The 20085-nt window shown below is 33.6% G+C and overlaps 1 protein-coding gene across 1 annotated transcript; it reads right to left on the bottom strand.

The window, feature by feature from the left end:
* Positions 1 to 6881: 6881 nt before the first annotated feature.
* Positions 6882 to 14692, bottom strand: LOC132731396 (E3 ubiquitin-protein ligase rnf213-alpha-like). Its single transcript, XM_060717576.1, has 7 exons — positions 14567 to 14692; positions 13271 to 13499; positions 12671 to 12745; positions 12287 to 12478; positions 9097 to 9195; positions 8645 to 8844; positions 6882 to 8304 (listed from the first exon to the last, which is right to left on the bottom strand). The coding sequence occupies exons 1-7, from the start codon at positions 14614 to 14616 to the stop codon at positions 8133 to 8135; spliced, it is 1017 nt and encodes a 338-aa protein (XP_060573559.1). The 5' UTR covers positions 14617 to 14692; the 3' UTR covers positions 6882 to 8132.
* Between the last annotated feature and the right edge of the window lie 5393 nt (positions 14693 to 20085).

The raw sequence follows: 20085 nt of genomic DNA, 5'->3' as shown, positions 1-20085 counted from the left end.
CAATAGATCTGATTGAACGGGTAGTATGAGAGGTTCTGCAATCAATATTTGCAAACAAATCGGAAACAAATGTTGACGCGGCCAATTTGGTGCAATTAAGATTAGAGTACACATATATATTTCTGCATGTGTTGTACGCGGTATCAACTGTATCATTGGAAATGCAAAGGCATACATGTTTGTCCATGCGATTGAGAGGGCATCCACTGCATATGCTGCTGGGTGAAAAATCCAGGTACAAAACAGTTGTGGCTGTTTGTTTTCTACTATCGCAAACAGATCCATCATTGAAAAAGCCAAGATGTTTAATTTTTTCTCATAATTGTTTTGTTCAAGGACCACTCTGTCTCATTTACTCTGTATCAGCTTAGAGCACCTGCCAGTCAATTCTTGTCTCCAGCTATATGAGCTGCTTTCATTGACATGCCATTGGCTAGTGCCAACGTCCAAAGGTCCCAAGTTTTCTGGCAGAGATTCAGATATTTCGTACCCCCTGTTTGTTGATGTATTGTACAACTGTCATATTGTCTGAGTTTATCAACGTCCTTGCATAGTAAAATTAGTCATATATCCACTCCAACCCCATTTACTGCTTGAATCTGTGGACTTTGTAGATAACAGCAGCCCTTGAGAATGTTCACTTCCTGGAAACACCACTGTAGATGATTTTTAGCGAAGGTGTAACTGATATTAGATGTGAAAAGGACATTCTCATTGGACTCCAATTCTGCAGCAAATGAAGTTGGACCGGTTGCATGAACAACAATGCATTTGGTATCAGATCCGGACAAGAAGCATTTTTGCCTAGAAATATCAAATAGTCCCTGGCTGTATTCTGAACTAAAAGTAAATTTTTGCAGATATTTTCAGACCCACAACCCCCTCTGGAGTTGGAAATAAACCCCCCTTTAGTAATTACTGATTGTTTAGGGGCCAAGATTGGATTTCTTTTTGTAAACTACAAAACCTAGTTCTAAAAGAAGATTCAGCGATTCTGAATGAGATAATGTTTGGACTGATTCATTGATAACCAATAACCTAGGTAAGTTAATAGGTGTATGCTTTGTTTTCGAAGATGTGCCGCTACTACTGCTGTGATTTTTGTAAAACTCTTGGAGCTACTACTGATGGTCCAAAGCATAGTGCTCTGAATTGGTAAACTTTTCCCTTGTAACAAAAGCGAAGATTTTTCCGACGCTTTTTGTGAATAGGGATGTAAAAATAAGCATCCTTTAAATCTAGACTGAATGCCCAATCCTTTTTTCGAACTAGATTTAGCACTTTTTTATGGTAACCATCTTGAAATGGTTTTTCCTGAGATACATGTTGACGGGTTTGAGATTTATAACTGGTCTCATTTCCCCATTCTTTTAGGTTACCAGAAATAATTTAGTGTAAAACTTTTTCATAGTCGGATGGACTATTTCTATAGCATTTTTTAAGCTCCTGATTTTCTATACTGATTAAATTTGAAACTCTTGAATTTACATTTGTATGTTTGGTGCCCAAAAAACGGTGGCTTTTTTTTATATATTCCAGTTTGTAGCCATTTTGAATAATATCTAAAACCTTTTGATCGTTTTTATTTTTTGCCATTCTGCAAAGAAATGATTGAGTCTTCCCCTAACAGGCATCTCTGGAAATTTGCTATTGTTCTTACCGAGTCATTTTCTTTCTGGTCGCCCACGTTCTCTACCAATAGATTTGGAGGTATCTGAACGGTTTGATTTACCATAGCTAAATGACCTGTCTCGCTGGTATTAACTTGAGGGCTTGACTCCAGATACTGTGACTTTTGGGATGCAAAAAGTATCTGAACTATTTGAGGAAGTTGCAGTTCGCTGTCTGTCATATAGTGGCTTTTTCGCAGGTGGTTTTTGAGCCTTTGAATTGGAATAAGGTTTGCGTTCATTCATTGTATCTTTTTGTGAAAATCTGGCAAAAGTTTATCTAATTGCTTTTTTCTTTCTTTGCGTTGCTTTAACGTTTCAAAATCTGGACCAAAAAGCCCTTCGCCTGATAGTGGTAAACTTAAGAGAATTTCCCATGATCATGTAATTCAAAGTGAGATGTGTCAGACATAGTTAAAGGTCTTCTGATTATGTGGAAAAAGGCTCCTGTCCGGCCAAACAGATCCATACTTCTGGTAATGATATCAAAATATTTCTCACTTGTTTTACTTGATCTTCAGAACCCAAATTACCTAAGAAGTAGCTGTAATAAATTTCCAAGTCCTTGTTGAAAATAGGTCTGAGTTATCATTCCTATGCGCCTATGCGAGCTGCATGGGAGCCTTTGTAGGCAATTATTTCTATTGCAAGGTTGAGAAAATGAACTGGTCATCCCTTTGTGTTTAGAATTTGCAAAGGACCCTTTTTCACCATGTATTCTTTTAAGGAAAAATTCAAAGAATGGATCAATTTTAGGTACTTAAAGAAATTAGCTTTGCTAACTGGAAATTCATCAAGTAGACTTTCATTATAGGCTGACAAATGTTGTGGATTCTGTTTGAAATAAAAGATTTCTGAGCATCATCAAGTGATATACCATTCTCTTCAGATTCTTTACTTGGTAAAAGAGCGTCTTCTCCAAATAATTCCGCAAGACAACTTTTTGTCTTTTCGGCAACGTTGAATTTGAATCACTTTTATCCTGTGACTTTTTAATTCAGAATTGGGAGCTTCTGGATCAATGTCATTCAAAAAATTCTCAACATCCCTGTTTGTTGGAATCGAAATAATGTCGTCACGTTTTGATAGATAATTTGTACTATCAGAATCAGAATTTGCATTTCCGGGAGAATGTTTGGAAGACAAAATACTGAATAGACGGTCTAAATTACTGTCCAGACATTGACTTTTCGAATCAAATTTTTCTCCCAGCATCTGATATTTAGTTTAACACGAATCTTTGCTTCGAGATTTTGAACGTTTCTAAGTCGGGTATTTCCCTTGAAACTGCACAGAATCTCCCTCGCCATCTAATTGCGCTTCACGCGAAGGCGTGGATTCGTAATCAAATATTTCTTCGTCTGTTTGCTCTTTGGAGCGACGGGTTTGTTCTTCCGAAATTATATTGTCAAGAAATATACTATTATATTGCATTAGAAATTACACCCCAGGTCCAAATCTGAATGTCAATAAACCTGAAAATGATGTTCAAAGGTTTTTCTATTTGTTTTCCTTTAGCCGGCCCTAAAAGGGTCCAATCAAATTAGTATGAGCAAACTTGATAAAACACTACCTAAGAATGCTACAGACAAAATTTTGTAATCATCTATCAATTAGTTCTGTAGAAGGAGATGTTAAAAGGTATTTCTATTTTTTGCTTTAGCGGCCCCTAAAACGGGCCAATTTAATTAATTTGAGCAAACTTGATAGAAGAATACATAAGAATGCTACAGTCAAAATTTGATGATCATCCATCAATAAGTTCTGTAGAAGGAGACGTTTAAAGATATGAAATTAATATGAGCAAACTTGATAAGAAACTACCTTTGAATGCTACAGACAAAGTTTGGTGATCATACATCTTTTAGTTCTGTAGAAGCAGACTTTAAAATGTATTTGTATTTTAAGCTTTAGCAGCCCCTAAAAGGAGCCAATCAAATTCATATGAGCAAATGTGATAAAGACTACTCAAAAATGCTACAGACAAAATTTGGTGATCATCTATTAATTAGTTCTGTTGAAAAAGACGTGTAAATGTATATCTACTTTTAGCTTTAGAGGCCCCTAAAAGGGGCCAATCAAATTTATATTAGCAAACTTGATTAAAGACTACCTAAGAATGCTTAAGACAAAATTTGGTGGTCATCAATCAATAGTTCTGCAGACGCAGACGTTTAAAGGTATTTCATTTTTAGCTTAAAAGGGCCTATCAAATTAATATGAGCAAATTTGATAAAAAAACTACCAAAGAATGCTACAGACAAAGTTTGGTGAACATCCATCTATTAGTTCTGTAGAAGATGTCTAAAGGATTTTCTTCTTCTATTTTTAGCTCTAGAGACCCCGATAAGGGGCCAATCAATTTGATATGAGCAAATTTGATAGAAGAATACCTAACAATGCTACAGTCAATGTTTGGTGATCATCCATCTATAAGTTCTGTAGAAGGAGACATTTAAAGGTATTTATATTTTTAGTTTTAGAGGCCCCTAAAAGGGGCCAATCAAATTTATATTAGCAAACTTGATTAACGACTACCTAAGAATGCTGAAGACATTTGATGGTCATCCATCAATTAGTTCTGTAGACGCAGACGTTTAAAGGTATTTCATTTTTAGCTTAAAAAGGGGCCTATCAAATTAATATGAGCAAATTTGATAAAAAAAACTACCAAAGAATGCTACAGACAAAGTTTGGTGAAAATCCATCTTTTAATTCTGTAGAAGATGTCTTAAGGTTTTTCTTCTTCTATTTTTAGCTCTAGAGACCCCGATAAGGGGCCAATCAATTTGATATGAGCAAATTTGATAGAAGAATACCTAACAATGCTACAGTCAATGTTTGGTGATCATCCATCTATAAGTTCTGTAGAAGGAGACATTTAAAGGTATTTATATTTTTAGTTTTAGAGGCCCCTAAAAGGGGCCAATCAAATTTATATTAGCAAACTTGATTAACGACTACCTAAGAATGCTGAAGACATTTGGTGGTCATCCATCATTAGTTGTGTAGACGCAGATGTTTAAAGGTATTTCATTTTGTAGCTTAAAAAGGGCCTATCAAATGAATATGAGCAAATTTGATTAAAAAAAACTACCAAAGAATATTACAGACGAAGTTTGGTGAGTTCTGTAGAAGATGTCTAAAGATTTGTCTTCTTCTATTTTTAGCTCTAGAGACCCATAAAAGGAACCAATCAATTTCATATGAGCAAATATGGTAGAAGAATACTTAAGAATGCTACACCCAAAATTTGTTGATCATCCATCAATAAGTTCTGTAGAAGGAGACGTTTAAAGGTATTTCTATTGGTCCCTAAAAGGAACCAATCAAATTCATATGATCAAACTTGATAAAAGACTATCTAAAAATGCTACAGTCAAAATTTGGTGATCATCCATCAATTAGTTGTTCTGTTGAAGAAGACGTTTAAAGGTATTTCTATTTGAAGCTTAAGCGGTCCCTAAAAGGGGCCAATCAAATTAATATGAGCCAACTTGATAACAAACTACCTTTGAATGCTACAGACAAAGTTTGGTGATCATCCATCAATTAGTTCTGTAGACGCAGACGTTTAAAAGTATTTCATTTTTTAACTTAAAAAGGGCCTATCAAATTAATATGAGCAAATTTGATAAAAAAAAAACTACCAAAGAATGCTACAGACAAAGTTTGGTGAACATCCATCTATTAGTTCTGAAGAAGATGTCTAAAGGTTTTTCTTCTTCTATTTTTAGCTCTAGACACGATAAGGGGCCAATCAATTTCATATGAGCAAATTTGATAGAAGAATACCTAAGAATGCTAGAGTCAAAGTTTGGTGATCATCCATCTATAAGTTCTGAAGAAGGAGACATTTAAAGGTATTTCTATTTTAAACTTTAGCGGTCCCTAAAAGGAGCCAATCAAATTCATATGATCAAACTTGATAAAAGGCTATCTTAGAATGCTGAAGACAAAATTTGGTGGTCATCCATCATTAGTTGTGTAGACGCAGATGTTTAAAGGTATTTCATTTTGTAGCTTAAAAAGTGCCTATCAAATGAATATGAGCAAATTTGATAAAAAAAACTACCAAAGAATATTACAGACGAAGTTTGGTGAGTTCTGTAGAAGACGTCTAAAGATTTTTCTTCTTCTATTTTTAGCTCTAGAGACCCATAAAAGGAACCAATCAATTTCATATGAGCAAATATGGTAGAAGAATACTTAAGAATGCTACACCCAAAATTTGTTGATCATCCATCAATAAGTTCTGTAGAAGGAGACGTTTAAAGGTATTTCTATTGGTCACTAAAAGGAACCAATCAAATTCATATGATCAAACTTGATAAAAGACTATCTAAAAATGCTACAGTCAAAATTTGGTGATCATCCATCAATTAGTTGTTCTGTTGAAGAAGACGTTTAAAGGTATTTCTATTTGAAGCTTAAGCGGTCCCTAATCAAATTAATATGAGCCAACTTGATAACAAACTACCTTTGAATGCTACAGACAAAGTTTGGTGATCATCCATCAATTAGTTCTGTAGACGCAGACGTTTAAAGGTATTTCATTTTTTAACTTAAAAGGGGCCAATCAAATTAATATGAGCAAATTTGATAATAAAAAAAAACTACCAAAGAATGCTACAGACAAAGTTTGGTGAACATCCATCTATTAGTTCTGAAGAAGATGTCTAAAGGTTTTTCTTCTTCTATTTTTAGCTCTAGACCCGATAAGGGGCCAATCAATTTCATATGAGCAAATTTGATAGAAGAATACCTAGGAATGCTACAGACAAAGTTTAATCATATATGTATATGTAAAAAGACTAAAGGTAAGCTGTTTTGAAAAAAATTCTTATTTCAACATATAGATCTTGAAATATGCTTTTTGTGCAAAAACAGCTTATCTTCATTTTTTTAACCTATATAATAAGTATATATGCTGGGATTGACCAATATACATTTTATTTGGATTTTATGGTGTTTGGAGCTCCACACTCAAGTGTCTATGAATAATTACCCCATCAAAAGGTCATGGAATATTCAAATGACTCATGTCAATATTGCCAAATAATAAGTGTGACTGAACATACGGGGTGGCCACACAAAAACTCTTCTCACAAAACAGGACAACTTTAAACTGTCTCACATAATATAATTTCAATGTATAAAAATGTTATAGCGTCCTGTGAATTACCTGAGAAAGAAAAGAAACACCACACCAATTTTTGTTAGATTGTTTATTTGTAAATGACGATCAACAGTATTTAAGCATTAATTTACCTGTTAAATATAAGCTATATATCAATTATAACATGCCTAAAACAATCCTTAATTGCTATCAGTAATTAATGTTCTAATTTTAAAACTTATGTTGTAACAAAGTTTTCTTTACATTTATTATTAACAGTTGTAAGACAATAAACATTATCCTTATTTTTATGCTTGGTAGAAAAATCATGATTGGTATACCATATATTTAAACAAACAGAATCCATTAAAATATCTGCTTAGAGAAAACACTTGAAAAAGAGTGATCTGCCAGCCAAGGATAAACTCAAACAATTTCACTACTTCTCATGCCAGTGCTTTTGCAGGCAGACAATTAAGATATAATGTTCAATAAACTCACTTAAGTATCATAATCACACACACAAAGCAAACATTTAGAGCAGAAATTTTATGACATTTTACAAATGACCATGTTCCCCATACCACTCCCACTGATTTCATTAATATTATGCCATGATACTACAATTAACGACCAACGCAACGTGTTATTCTCTACATACATAGCAATACAAAGCAAAATACAAAACATGCATGTATTTTGTCAGTTTTCATCAAGTGCCAATCAAAAACAAAATATTTTAATTAACACTTTCTTTTTGTAATACACAAGAAAATAAAATACAAAATCAACAAACAAATTTACATTATAAAAGAAAATCAACAAATTGTCCGTAGTAAACGTAAACATGAATGAACACCAATCCAAAACAGTTAAATAAACAGCAACATTAAATATTTAATGTAGTGTCAAGTATCAGTAACGAATCAAAAATAAACACAATAATACATGATACAATTATAACTCAATTCAACAAAAATATCACACCATTTTATTATTATCACCTGTTTCATTGTTTTTATGACCATCACAGTCTCCATGCTTCTCATGCTCGCAACCTTCACATTTTTATAATTATAAAACATTTTCAAGTCTAGTAATAATATGACAATGAAAATACTTCCTTCTACTGAACAGTTTATCACAACTATTATAAGGCCATATGTTTTGTGTGTAACATGCAAAAACAAAGAATACAAGCATACGTATTATGATTGTCTGCTTTAACATTATCACTATCAAATATCCCTTTTCTTTTAAAATATTTCACACACCCATCACAGATTTGAACATTTGGTCTTGTATTTTTTTGTCAGTCCTTACATTTACAATGAGAATATCTCTCAATATCTTCTATAGTTTCCAGTCTGTTTTTCTTTCAACATAACGTATGTACACACCCATGTATGAACACTGTATTTATATAGAATGTCCTTTGGGAAGTCTGCTAGTACTGCCAAATCTAACAAAGGATTGTCCATGCTGTCTACATATCCAGGCAGCCATTCTCCAAGTCTGTAATAAAAAAGACATTTACAACAAATAATGCTTATATTTGATCTAAGGAACACTTAGTTGCTGTGTTCACAAAAAAGGTATATTAAGTAACATCAAAGAGCCATGAAAAGGTAGATGAAAAGCATATTGAGGATTTGCACTATTTCCAAAGGTCATAAAATTATTATCTGTCAAACAAGACATGAAAAACATACTTAAATGATGATTAGCCAGTAAGATATTGAAAAGATCTATCAGATCTATATAATCATTCAACTTTTACTGATGTGTCGACAGTCTACTAAATCTGCTAAGGTTTATGTTGACCAATCAATTAAGAGATCATAAAGAGGTTTACTTGTGGTTGGTTGTATCAATAAAATCCTCGTCCTCCGGGTTTTGTCTGACAGCAACAACTAACAGAATATACTCGTGAAGTATTTCTACAAGCTGGTTTAGTTTCTCTATTGACAACTTCTTCATATAACCCCTGTATTCTGCCATTATCTCATCTGGTAATTCCTCGTGGAACTCTTTTAACACACTTTCAAATGTTGACTGAAATGTAAATTATTTGTGTTCCTATCAATTATCTACCATAATATAATAACACAGTATCTTATGATCTGACACAAGACAAACACATATAGTTTATCAAACTATAAACTTTTAAGGTAATCCTAAACCCATGTTATGTACTGCCTTGATTTAAAACTGCACAATCTTAGAATTTCGCAGTATGTCTAGTCAGACCTGTACAAAAACTCTCAAAGTAACCTCAAAATATATGAAAATACTTTGTCAACCTACCTCTGTGTGTTGATTATTCCCAATCATCTTCTTTGATTTCTGTAGTGACAGCAGTAACCATAGTGACTGTGCATGTCTTAATTCACATGCCTGCTGGGCCTACAATGAATTTGTAATAATGTTATTAGCCTACCATACTATAAAAACCAGTGGGTTCTTATTCTATAGATTTTAGTCAATTCTGAATATTTTCCAAAACGGATATATTTGTAAACTTGTTTCCTTAAAAGCATATTTTCATGTATGATATATTGAAAGGCCACATACAATAATGAATAAACACGAGGGCCATGATGGCCCTGAAATCGCTCACCTGTTTATAGGCTCCCCGGGCGGGCAAATTTTAACCCAAGGCCTTTTATTTGAACAAACTTGGTAGACACCCATTAGAAGATGTTTCATGATAAATATCTAAGCTCTAGCTCTTTGGGGTTTTTAAAAGATGATTTTTAAGTATTTACAATGAAAACAATGACACCCCCCCCCCCCCCGGGGTCAATTTTGGCCCATCGGCTTTTATTTGAACAAACTTGGTAGACAATCAATAGAAGATATAATATGCTTTGTATCTAAACTCTAGCTCTTTGGGTTTTTTTGAAAGAAGATTTTTTAAGTTTTTACTATACAAAAATTTAAGGAAAATCAATGATCCCAGGGCCAGGCCAATTTTAACCCCAGTGCCCTTATTTGAACAAACTTGGTAGACACCCATTAGAAGATGTTTCATGCTAAATATCTTAGCTCCAGCTCTTTGGTTTTTTTAAAAGAAGATTTTTAAAGTTTTTACTATATACATAAAGGGAAAAAATGACCCCCTGGGGCAGGGCCAATTTTGACCATGGGGCTTTTTTTAAACAAACCTGGTAGACACCCACTAGAAGATGTCTCATGTTTAATATCTAAGCTCTAGCTATTTGGTTTTTATAAAAGAAGATTTTTTTATACTTTTACTTTATACAAATAAGGAAAATCAATGACCCCTCAGTTGGAGCCAATTTTGACCTCAGGGCTTTTATTTGAACAAACTTTGTAGACACTGACTAGACGATGGTTCATGCCAAATATTTTAGCTCTAGCTCTTTCAGTTTTTTAAAAGATTTTTCAAGTTTTTTTTTGGTTGCCAAGGCAACCAGAGTTCTGCATGGCATTAAATTCTTTGCCCAATTTTAAAGTTGACTACCAAAGGAACATTCCTGTGAAGTTTGGATGAAACTGGCTAAGAGGTTTATGAGGACATGTCGTTTAAAGTAAAACAAGAAACATGGCAATGCCATGAAACCAGGTTTTCAATTATCACCATTGTAGATAAATATGTTGTATTTGAAATACAAATACAAGCAACAAACAATGTAACTATGTGCAATGTAAAACATGAATAATGTAGGAGGAATTGCCACTGAAGAAGTGTTCACTATAATATTATGTATAAGGAAAAAAAACAAAGGGCCATAATTAGGTCAAAAACTATCCAATCACAAAACCCCGACAATATGTGCCAGGGTGCTTGATGACAAAGCTTCTGTGAAAGTTTGAACAAAATCCGTTGAGAAATGTAGGACGAGTTCAGCACAGAAGAATTTGTTCACTATAATTATATTGATAATTCTGTATAATGAAAAACAAGTTACAAAGTAGACATGAAATAATATATCATATCTTTTTTAAATTACCTCCAAAGATGATATGACCTTTGACTGCCAAATCAAGTTAAAATCATGTAAACAGGATTTTTCAATGTTAATGTCACTGTGACCTTGACCTTGGAGCCAGCCATGCGGAACATGCGTTCTGCACGTCATCTTGATGTGGTAAACATTTGTCTGAAGTTTCATCAAAATTCTTCAAAGGGTTGAAGAGTTACAGAGCGGACAGGATTTTCAATGTTAATGTCACTGTGACCTTGACCTTGGAGCCAGCCATGCGGAACATGCGTTCTGCACGTCATCTTGAATATATCATATCTTTTTTAAATTACCTCCCAAGATGATATGACCTTTGACTGCCAAATCAAGTTAAAATCATGTAAACAGGATTTTCAATGTTAATGTCACTGTGACCTTGACCTTGGAGCCAGCCATGCGGAACATGCGTTCTGCACGTCATCTTGATGTGGTAAACATTTGTCTGAAGTTTCATCAAAATTCTTCAAAGGGTTGAAGAGTTACAGAGCGGACAGGATTTTCAATGTTAATGTCACTGTAACCTTGACCTTGGAGCCAGCCATGCGGAACATGCGTTCTGCACGTCATCTTGATGTGGTAAACATTTGTCTGAAGTTTCATCAAAATTCTTCAAAGGGTTGAAGAGTTACAGAGCGGACAGGATTTTCAATGTTAATGTCACTGTGACCTTGACCTTGGAGCCAGCCATGCGGAACATGCGTTCTGCACGTCATCTTGAATATATCATATCTTTTTTAAATTACCTCCAAAGATGATATGACCTTTGACTGCCAAATCAAGTTAAAATCATGTAAACAGGATTTTCAATGTTAATGTCACTGTGACCTTGACCTTGGAGCCAGCCATGCGGAACATGCGTTCTGCACGTCATCTTGATGTGGTAAACATTTGTCTGAAGTTTCATCAAAATTCTTCAAAGGGTTGAAGAGTTACAGAGCGGACAGGATTTTCAATGTTAATGTCACTGTGACCTTGACCTTGGAGCCAGCCATGCGGAACATGCGTTCTGCACGTCATCTTGATGTGGTAAACATTTGTCTGAAGTTTCATCAAAATTCTTCAAAGGGTTGAAGAGTTACAGAGCGGACACAATTTCGTTTGACGCCCGCCCATCCGCCCATCCGCCCGCCATACCCCAATCTAATAACCAGGATTTTCAAAATTGAAAACCTGGTTAAAAATATGAAGAGACGGATGCCGTACCGACGGATGGCCGGACGCCGGATGAAAAGCATTCAGAAAAGCTGGACAGGTGAAAAATAGGATAAAGAAACTAACACAATTACAATCATAAATGTAAAGTCAGAGCAAAACACAACATTAAAATATTAGTTAGTACATAGACAACAGTTCAGACACTGTATAATTGTACATTGGTTAAATGTTATGTACATACATTTTTAATTAGTTTTTGCTTTGTTTAAATCAAATGAATAAAAACATTTTACATTTTTGAAATTCAAATTTAAATAATATTGGGTCATATAGAAAAATTTAAGTACAATCACCTTTTGACTATGTATTGTGGTTTTCATTTGAAGTGTGTTCCCCATGAATTCATGTAAAGTTTTCTCTGGTTGACCTCCTGTAGACTTTAGAAAACTTATTGTTATGTCCAGATTGTCCAGTGATGTACAAATATCTGGTAGCGTCTTTATCTCAGCACATATCTGAGTCTTAACTGCTGCACTCAAATTTTCCTGAAAGAAACCCAACATAATATAAATTGTTTCACATAATAGGAGTGCTGACTTAAATGCATATGAAGTAATAACAGAGTAATTTCTTTAACGGAATAATCCTTGAAAATAGTTAAAAACGATTTTATTTTGCTGTAGTAACACTGATTGCCATTACAGAGAGTAAAAAATAAATCTAAAAATATGTTTTACCTGGGGTATTTTCTCAGACAGTTTTCTGAAGACTTCAGCATCAGTGAACTCAGTTCTGTACACCATCTGGTCAATCTAATTGATAAAGTTAAAAAGTGATCAACCATTTATTAAATACGATTATCAAATTTTTCTTAAGCTGGTACAAGGGGGTATAGGTGGTAACAAAAATAAACCACTGCCATCAATGCACAACCTAAAACCATACAGTCAAAGGTTTGGCATACTCCTTGTTACCTTGTTAGACAAACCTTACTTGTTCCTAGTCACTATTCAAAATATAGTATTTTAAAAAATCATATAAGACATATTGGAAAGGTAAATCAATGTAATTTATTGTAATCTTCATATCTATTCCAAGTCAATATAATCAAACTTATTAAAACTGCTCCAATATGTGTCTATAATTGTAAAATCATGTAACCGGCAATAGTCTTTAGTTCTTAACTCTTAACTGGGATGTTTGTGTTGATTATGTCTATGAAAGGATATAAATTCACAAAACATTACAATAAAGACAAGCATTACTTGAGATACATGTACCAGAATCTCTTTTTTCATCACAAGAACTAAAAACAAGAGCTTTAAGAAAAGTCATACCATCAACACCCTTCCAACTTCAATTCTTGACTTTGAAAACAAGAACCTGTCCATCAATTGTCTCTCTAAGGCAGCAAAGTCATACTCTATCTTTGTCCCTTTACCCATCTCAAATGAATACTGGCAGTTAGCAAGCACTAAAGGTAAAATGTCGTGCTGGGGGTCGTAGCTGATTAGATGTGCTGATGTCACCTCTTTCGGGTTTACACTGGATATGCTGCCAGATTTCCTGTACAAAAATATTCAAGTTTGCTTATCACTACTTAATTCTGTATCACTAGCAACATTAAAGACCAATACAATAACATCTTTCAAAATATTTAATGTTTATTGAAAATAAGTATTTAAAATATTGTATGTGGTTTCATATCAATATTTAAATTCTTTCCAGGTTAAGTTTAAGTCACAACAACACTGTCAAGGTCTTAATGAGGCAGAAAAACGACAGATTGGCAGAGAGGTAAACTACTGATCGCTAGTCGCAATTGTTCAAACCCCGTCAGGTGCAAGTTGTTGATTCCTTGAGTAAGAAACTTTACACTTATTGCTCAAGAAGGATTTGACAGTGTGTCTATAAGCTTATAGCTTCCTACACAAGCGAACTTAAATAAATTCTGTAATAAACAAATTTATAATGTGCCTTTCCAGCTTTACTGTTTGAAGAACACTGCAGATGCTCCTTTGTGAATTGTTTTATAGCCCAAAATGAATCACCAACCTACCACAACTTGCTGGATACCTAACAGTATGAAATTACTTTTGATACAGTTTGAATTTAAGAATTGGTGCCTGTTTTAATCTTGTTTTAATTATTATTTTGTTGGCTCCTATTTCACAAAATTAGATTGAAAAAGTCATAAGCCTTTTCCTTCATTTCACTTTATGTAAATTGCTAAAGTTATTACATCATGTTGCGTATGATATAAATATATTAACATTACATTCATAAGCCTTACATAATCTATGACACATGAACCCAAAATGAACCATCAACCTACAACAAGCTGGCCGGATGGCTACCTAACAGTAAGAAACTACTTTCAATACAGTGTCAATTTAATATTTTCCTGTATTTCACACCAATAATGTATTGCATCATGTTGCGTATGGTATAAAGATATCTCTATTATGTTCATAAGCCTAGCGTAATATTTGTCATATAACATTAATAGGGGGAACACAGGAATATATCAACATGTTCTATACTCTTCATCAACACATATAACTTATGTGATATCTCCTATTTCTCAAGTCAGCATTAATATTCGAATAACAGAAATGAGTAAAAGTAGTTACCTATGAGCTTCCTTGAGATATTTAACTACGAAATCACTTTGTTTCCTCATCAAAAAGTCTAACAGGACATATGAACATAGTCCATCCTCTATTATTTTTGGTAACAAGATAGATATTGGTGGAATATTCAAGTATCTCCCGTCAATATTCCCAAACAATAACAAGGGTTAATGGATATACGTTACTGGATATTCCCCTAAGAAATACACATCATTTAAAAATATAAAGAATAAATCTAAATGTTTAAATGAGGTTATGTGGCAGGCATATCACATACATATCACATACAGCTAGCTCCTAGCATATACATGTGAAAAAGTGTAATTATAATAGTGCAAAAAATAAGGGAACAAAGAGGAAGGGTGAAAACTGGTGAAAGGTAATAAACAAATTGGCTCAAACATTATTCCTGCCGATCAATTTTAAATTGAGGAAAACATATAGTTTGGCAATATTGACCGGAGACTTATCAACTTTAGGAAGCTTTTTCGTAAGTTGCAATTTCGAATCCTCGATATACATTTTTTTTAGATTTATTTCACTATTTTCTTCAGTTATATGCAGCATTTGTGAATAAATCATTTGATAATTTCCCGGTGTCTTTTTTTTAAATTTCATACCTTTGATACATACATGCATATGTAATTTTTTAAAATTTAAATATATTTTGTCATACAATGGGTGATTGACATGCAAAAAAGATACAACATGTATTAAAGTTTTGCAAAATAATGTAAACAAATGTTTAATAAGTTTTCGAGCCTAATATACCTTCAAATTGAAGCTCAAATTGAAGTATTCACTCTGTGCCACTGAGGCTTTTTAGACAAGTGTTGTGTCAGTACACAAACCATGTTTACCGGTTTGCCATTCTTTAAGGATATACAATGCTCATCTTTGCGTGAAATATTTTTATCACAGGCGAAATATTTTTATCACAGAAATCTATTGAAATCTGTAATTCTTGCCGAATATGTCCAATTTGAATAAAAGAATGAATAAATTATGTATAAGAAGCTGCGTGGCATTCTACAGGTCAAGTAAAAGTGGTCTTGATAATAATAATAAGAATTACCACATCTTTATAGCGCCCTTCTCAAAAATAAAATAAAATGTTCAAAGGCGCTTTACAATGGAATTATATACATTTACAATGACTTAAAAAACAAACAAAAAGTAATAAAAATAACAACACACATATATGTTTACATTTACAAACTATAAAATACCCCATGATTAATCTAAAAGTCTAAAACTAATAATAATAATAGTCTAAGACTTGAAAATGAAATAAAGAGAAACGTTGAAACTATGGAAATTAAAAAAAATCAAATCAATTTTGACAACTGAAATCTAAATCCAATTTGATAAAACAGTAATCAATAATTGAAATGTGATTCAAAAATAGACTTTAATGTGTACCCAGATATCTCATAACAAAAGACAGCACGCCAATTCACAGTGATAACAAATACAGTACAGTTAGTTACTACAAATTTTCAGGAAAAAATGTGTTTTTAAAGATTTCTTGAAAACATGTACTGTTTTTGAGTCTCTGATACTGTCTGGAAGAGCATTCCACAGTTTTGGTGCCACCGAAGAGAAACTGCGTTCACCAAATCTTACAGTCCTACTTTTGGGAACAGCAAGTTGCTTTGAAGAGTTCTTTGATCTTAAGTTTCTTGTTGGTTGATATAGCGCCAGTAAATGTTTTAGGTAAATTGGTGACTGATCATGTAGGGCTTGATAAGTTTGATAAGGATTTTAAAGTCTACTCGATAAACCACAGGAATCCAGTGTAGTTTCTTCAATACTGGAGTGATCTGTTCAAATCTGGAAGTTATTGTGATGATGCGGGCAGCAGTGTTTTGAAGATGTTGTAGTTTGTTCAATGTCGTTTTAGGTACACCATATAAAAGTGCATTACAAAAATCCATGCGAGAGGTGACTAAAGAATTCACTAAAGATTTTGTTGCATCAGTATTCAGGTATTTCCTTATATGACCAATCTGGCGTAGTTGTCCATAACAAGATCTGCAAACTGAGTTAATGTGCTTTTCCATGGTCATGTTGTTGTCCAATACAGCACCAAGATTTCTTACACTATTTGATGGTTTTATGTTTTCATCTCCGATAGTCACAGTTATTGTCTCAACATGCTTTTGTTTTCTCTGAGATGTAAATATTATTACTTCTGTCTTGTCAGCATTGATTTTCAACATATTATTGTTCATCCATGTCACTATTTCAGCAAGACGATTTTGAACTCGATCTAATGAGTCATTCTTAGAGACTGGACATGTTGGTTTAAAGGAGAGGTTAAGTTGTCCATCGTCTGCATAATAATGGTATTCCGATCCATGTTTCTTACATATTGCACCAACAGGTTTAGTGTACATAGTTAACAAATTTGGTCCCAGAACGGATCCTTGAGGCACACTGTAGCTCAATTTGATTGGGTTTGACAGTTCACCATTTATTGTGACAGTCTGGTGTCGATCACATAAATATGAACGTATCCATTCTAACGGTTTTCCAGAAATACCAAAGTTGGTGTTAAGGCGCTGTAGAATTGTAATGTGGTCGATTGTATCGAATGCAGCTGATAAGTCCAGCATAACTAAGTAAACATGGTAACATCATTGTTGTCTAGTGAATTCAATATATCATTTTGAACTTTTATTAGTGCTGTTTCAGTTGAATGAAATTGAATTTTCTATATGCAGATTGATGGGGATCATGAAGCTCGTTTGCTGTTAAAATCATTCCAGACCATTTTCTCTAGAATTTTAGACACGTATGACAGATTCGAAACAGGTCTGTAATTCTTTAAAATGTTGGTATCTAAATCTAGCTTCTTGATGAGCGGTCTGATCAGGGAACTTTTGAATGATTTTGGAACATATGAACGATCTAATGAATAGTTAATCAGTTTTGTCAATGACGGGACCAATTCGTCCAAACATTCTTTTAACAGCCATGTTAGTATCACATCCAGTTCACGAGATTTACTTTGTGATTTTGATATAACTTTTCTCAGTTCATTTTCGGTTACAGGTGTAAATTCAACTAGCTCATCTGTTTCACTATTCATACACTCTTGTGTGTCGATATGAACTTGTCACGTATTTTTTCTATCTTATCGACGAAAAAATCAATGAACTCTTGAGCTAGGTCTGCTGATGATAAAGAAACTGGTAAAACAACCTCATCGGTTCTTCCAAGAAGATTTTTTGTCACTTTAAATAGATTTTTTGGTCACGACCACATGACCCTATCTTTTCAGCATAAAAGCTAATACGTGTTCGCTTGAGTAATTTATTGACATACGCACATTGACTTCTATAAATTTCATGATCTACTGTCAGTTGAGATTTTTCCCATATTCGTTCCAGCTTTCGTTTGGAATGTTTTGCCTTGTGAAGTTCGTCATTAAACTATGGATAAGACGGACGATTGTTTTTGTTATAAGCGGATCATGTTTATCAATAAGGGTTGACAAACCGATGTTCAAAGATTCCACGTATTCGTCTAGGTCGAAAATAGACATATTCGCATTTGATATATCTAATGATTTCATATCCTCTCTGAAACCTTTAATATCAATCGATTAATATCTTTCCTCTCGCGTCAGATAGCCCTGGGTCTCTGACCTCTATATTGGACACAATGTTGTCAGTGTCTCGGGTGATAACAACATCAAGGGTATGTCCTGCAACATGTGTAGGTCCCTGAACATGCTGTTTTAATCCAAATGTTTCAAGACAACTGATGAATTTTGTCTACATGAAAGTTGAAGTCCCCAACAATTATTACCGGTTTATCAATAGTTGCATATTTCGAAAGAAACAAAGGCCATTCCTGTTCAAGAAAAGTGTTTGTACTGAGACCATTCTTTTGTGATGGTGGTGGTCTATAGATAACAGAAAGGCAGAAGGAGTCTTTTTCGATAGCTATATTACAGTCAATGTGTTCAAATGTAGAAAAATGTCCATCGGTAGATGAGGTCAAAACTTTGAAATTTATGTTGGATTTGTAGATAATAGCAACACGACCCCCTCGAATTTTGGCAGGTCGAGGAACTTGCTTCATTTTATACCCGTTCGGAACTAGCTCACTACTGCAAACTTTATCAACTGAACTACTCAACCATGTCTCGGTGATGGCAACTATATCAAAGCCGTTTGATAGGATAAAATCACAGATGGCTATTGTTTTATTCTTCACAGACCTAGGATTGATTGAGCATACTTTTAAGTGTTTCTGACTTTCTTTTGTACGAACAGTTTGAATTCGCTTGATCTGAATGATATTGTTAATGTGAAGTATATTTGAGTTTGTTTTTGAGGCACGTTTACTGTAAACAACAGTTGGAATAGCTTCTGGTAATGTTCTTAGATTATCGTCATTTACTCCTTGATTAATATCCCATGATCTCATATGACTCTGACCACTTCTCTTACCTCGTTTATTTCTTTCTGGATTTCTAACTATTTTATTTGCTGCACCACAATGTTATTAAGTGTATTGCCTTGGGCAGTCACTGATTTTCCAATATCGTACAAGGTTGATCTTTCGTACTTAATCCAATTTGAAAGGTTGTCACTAATCCTTCCTTAGGGCATTTTACATGTAAATACAGTTTCTATATATATTATGTTTTTGTCTTCAAAGTCCAAATTTCTCTTCAAAACACAATAATTCCCAAAACAAAAATAAGAATTCCAATGTCATACAGTTTATGATTAACTCTGTCAAATCTCATTCTTCAACACAGAATATAAACACTTTCATAAAGGCAAAGTGTAGGAGCTCACAAAAATTGCAGCCAACACCTGGTGCAATGAGATGTAGATCTTTTCTTTAAAAAACTGCCAGTTTTTTTAATGACACTATATAATCATATTGTAACCACCTATAGTGTTTAGAATTTCAAACACAACATATCTTTGTGTGAAGTAAAAACATGTTTATTTTATATTTACAAAGAGACTGTGTAGCAATTATAGATATTTTCAAATATGAAATTTGAGCGTAATATATATTTAACATCCGTAATGTTTACTTCGGAATCCGATAATTTCACAGACACATGGGGTGTGGAGCTCCAAACGCCTTTAAATATAAATTGTTTATCTGTCAATCCCAGCACATTTACTTATCATATATGTCAATAAAACTAAAAGGTAAGCTGGTTTTTAAAAAAAAATTATATTTCAACATATATGTTGTATCATTAATTTATATATGTTGAAATTGGAACTTTTTTCAAAACAGCTTATCTTTAGGTTTTTTTTTACATATATGATAAGTATATGTGCTGGGATTGACCAATAGACATTTTATTTGGATTTAAAGGCGTTGTGAACTCCACACTCAAAGTGTCTGTGGATAATTACCGACAATAAGTCATTGAATATTCAACTGTCTCATCCAACATTGCCAACTAATAAGTGTGACTGAATATACGTGGTGGCCACATAAAAACTCTTCTCACAAAACGGGATAATTAAACTGTC

This window comes from Ruditapes philippinarum, unplaced genomic scaffold, assembly GCF_026571515.1.
Source record: "Ruditapes philippinarum isolate M1 unplaced genomic scaffold, ASM2657151v2 ctg1298_1_1_1_1, whole genome shotgun sequence".
In the NCBI taxonomy this organism is placed as follows: domain Eukaryota; kingdom Metazoa; phylum Mollusca; class Bivalvia; order Venerida; family Veneridae; genus Ruditapes; species Ruditapes philippinarum.
Note: the sequence above shows the minus strand (reverse complement) of the source record. Positions and strands in the feature narration are given on the sequence as shown.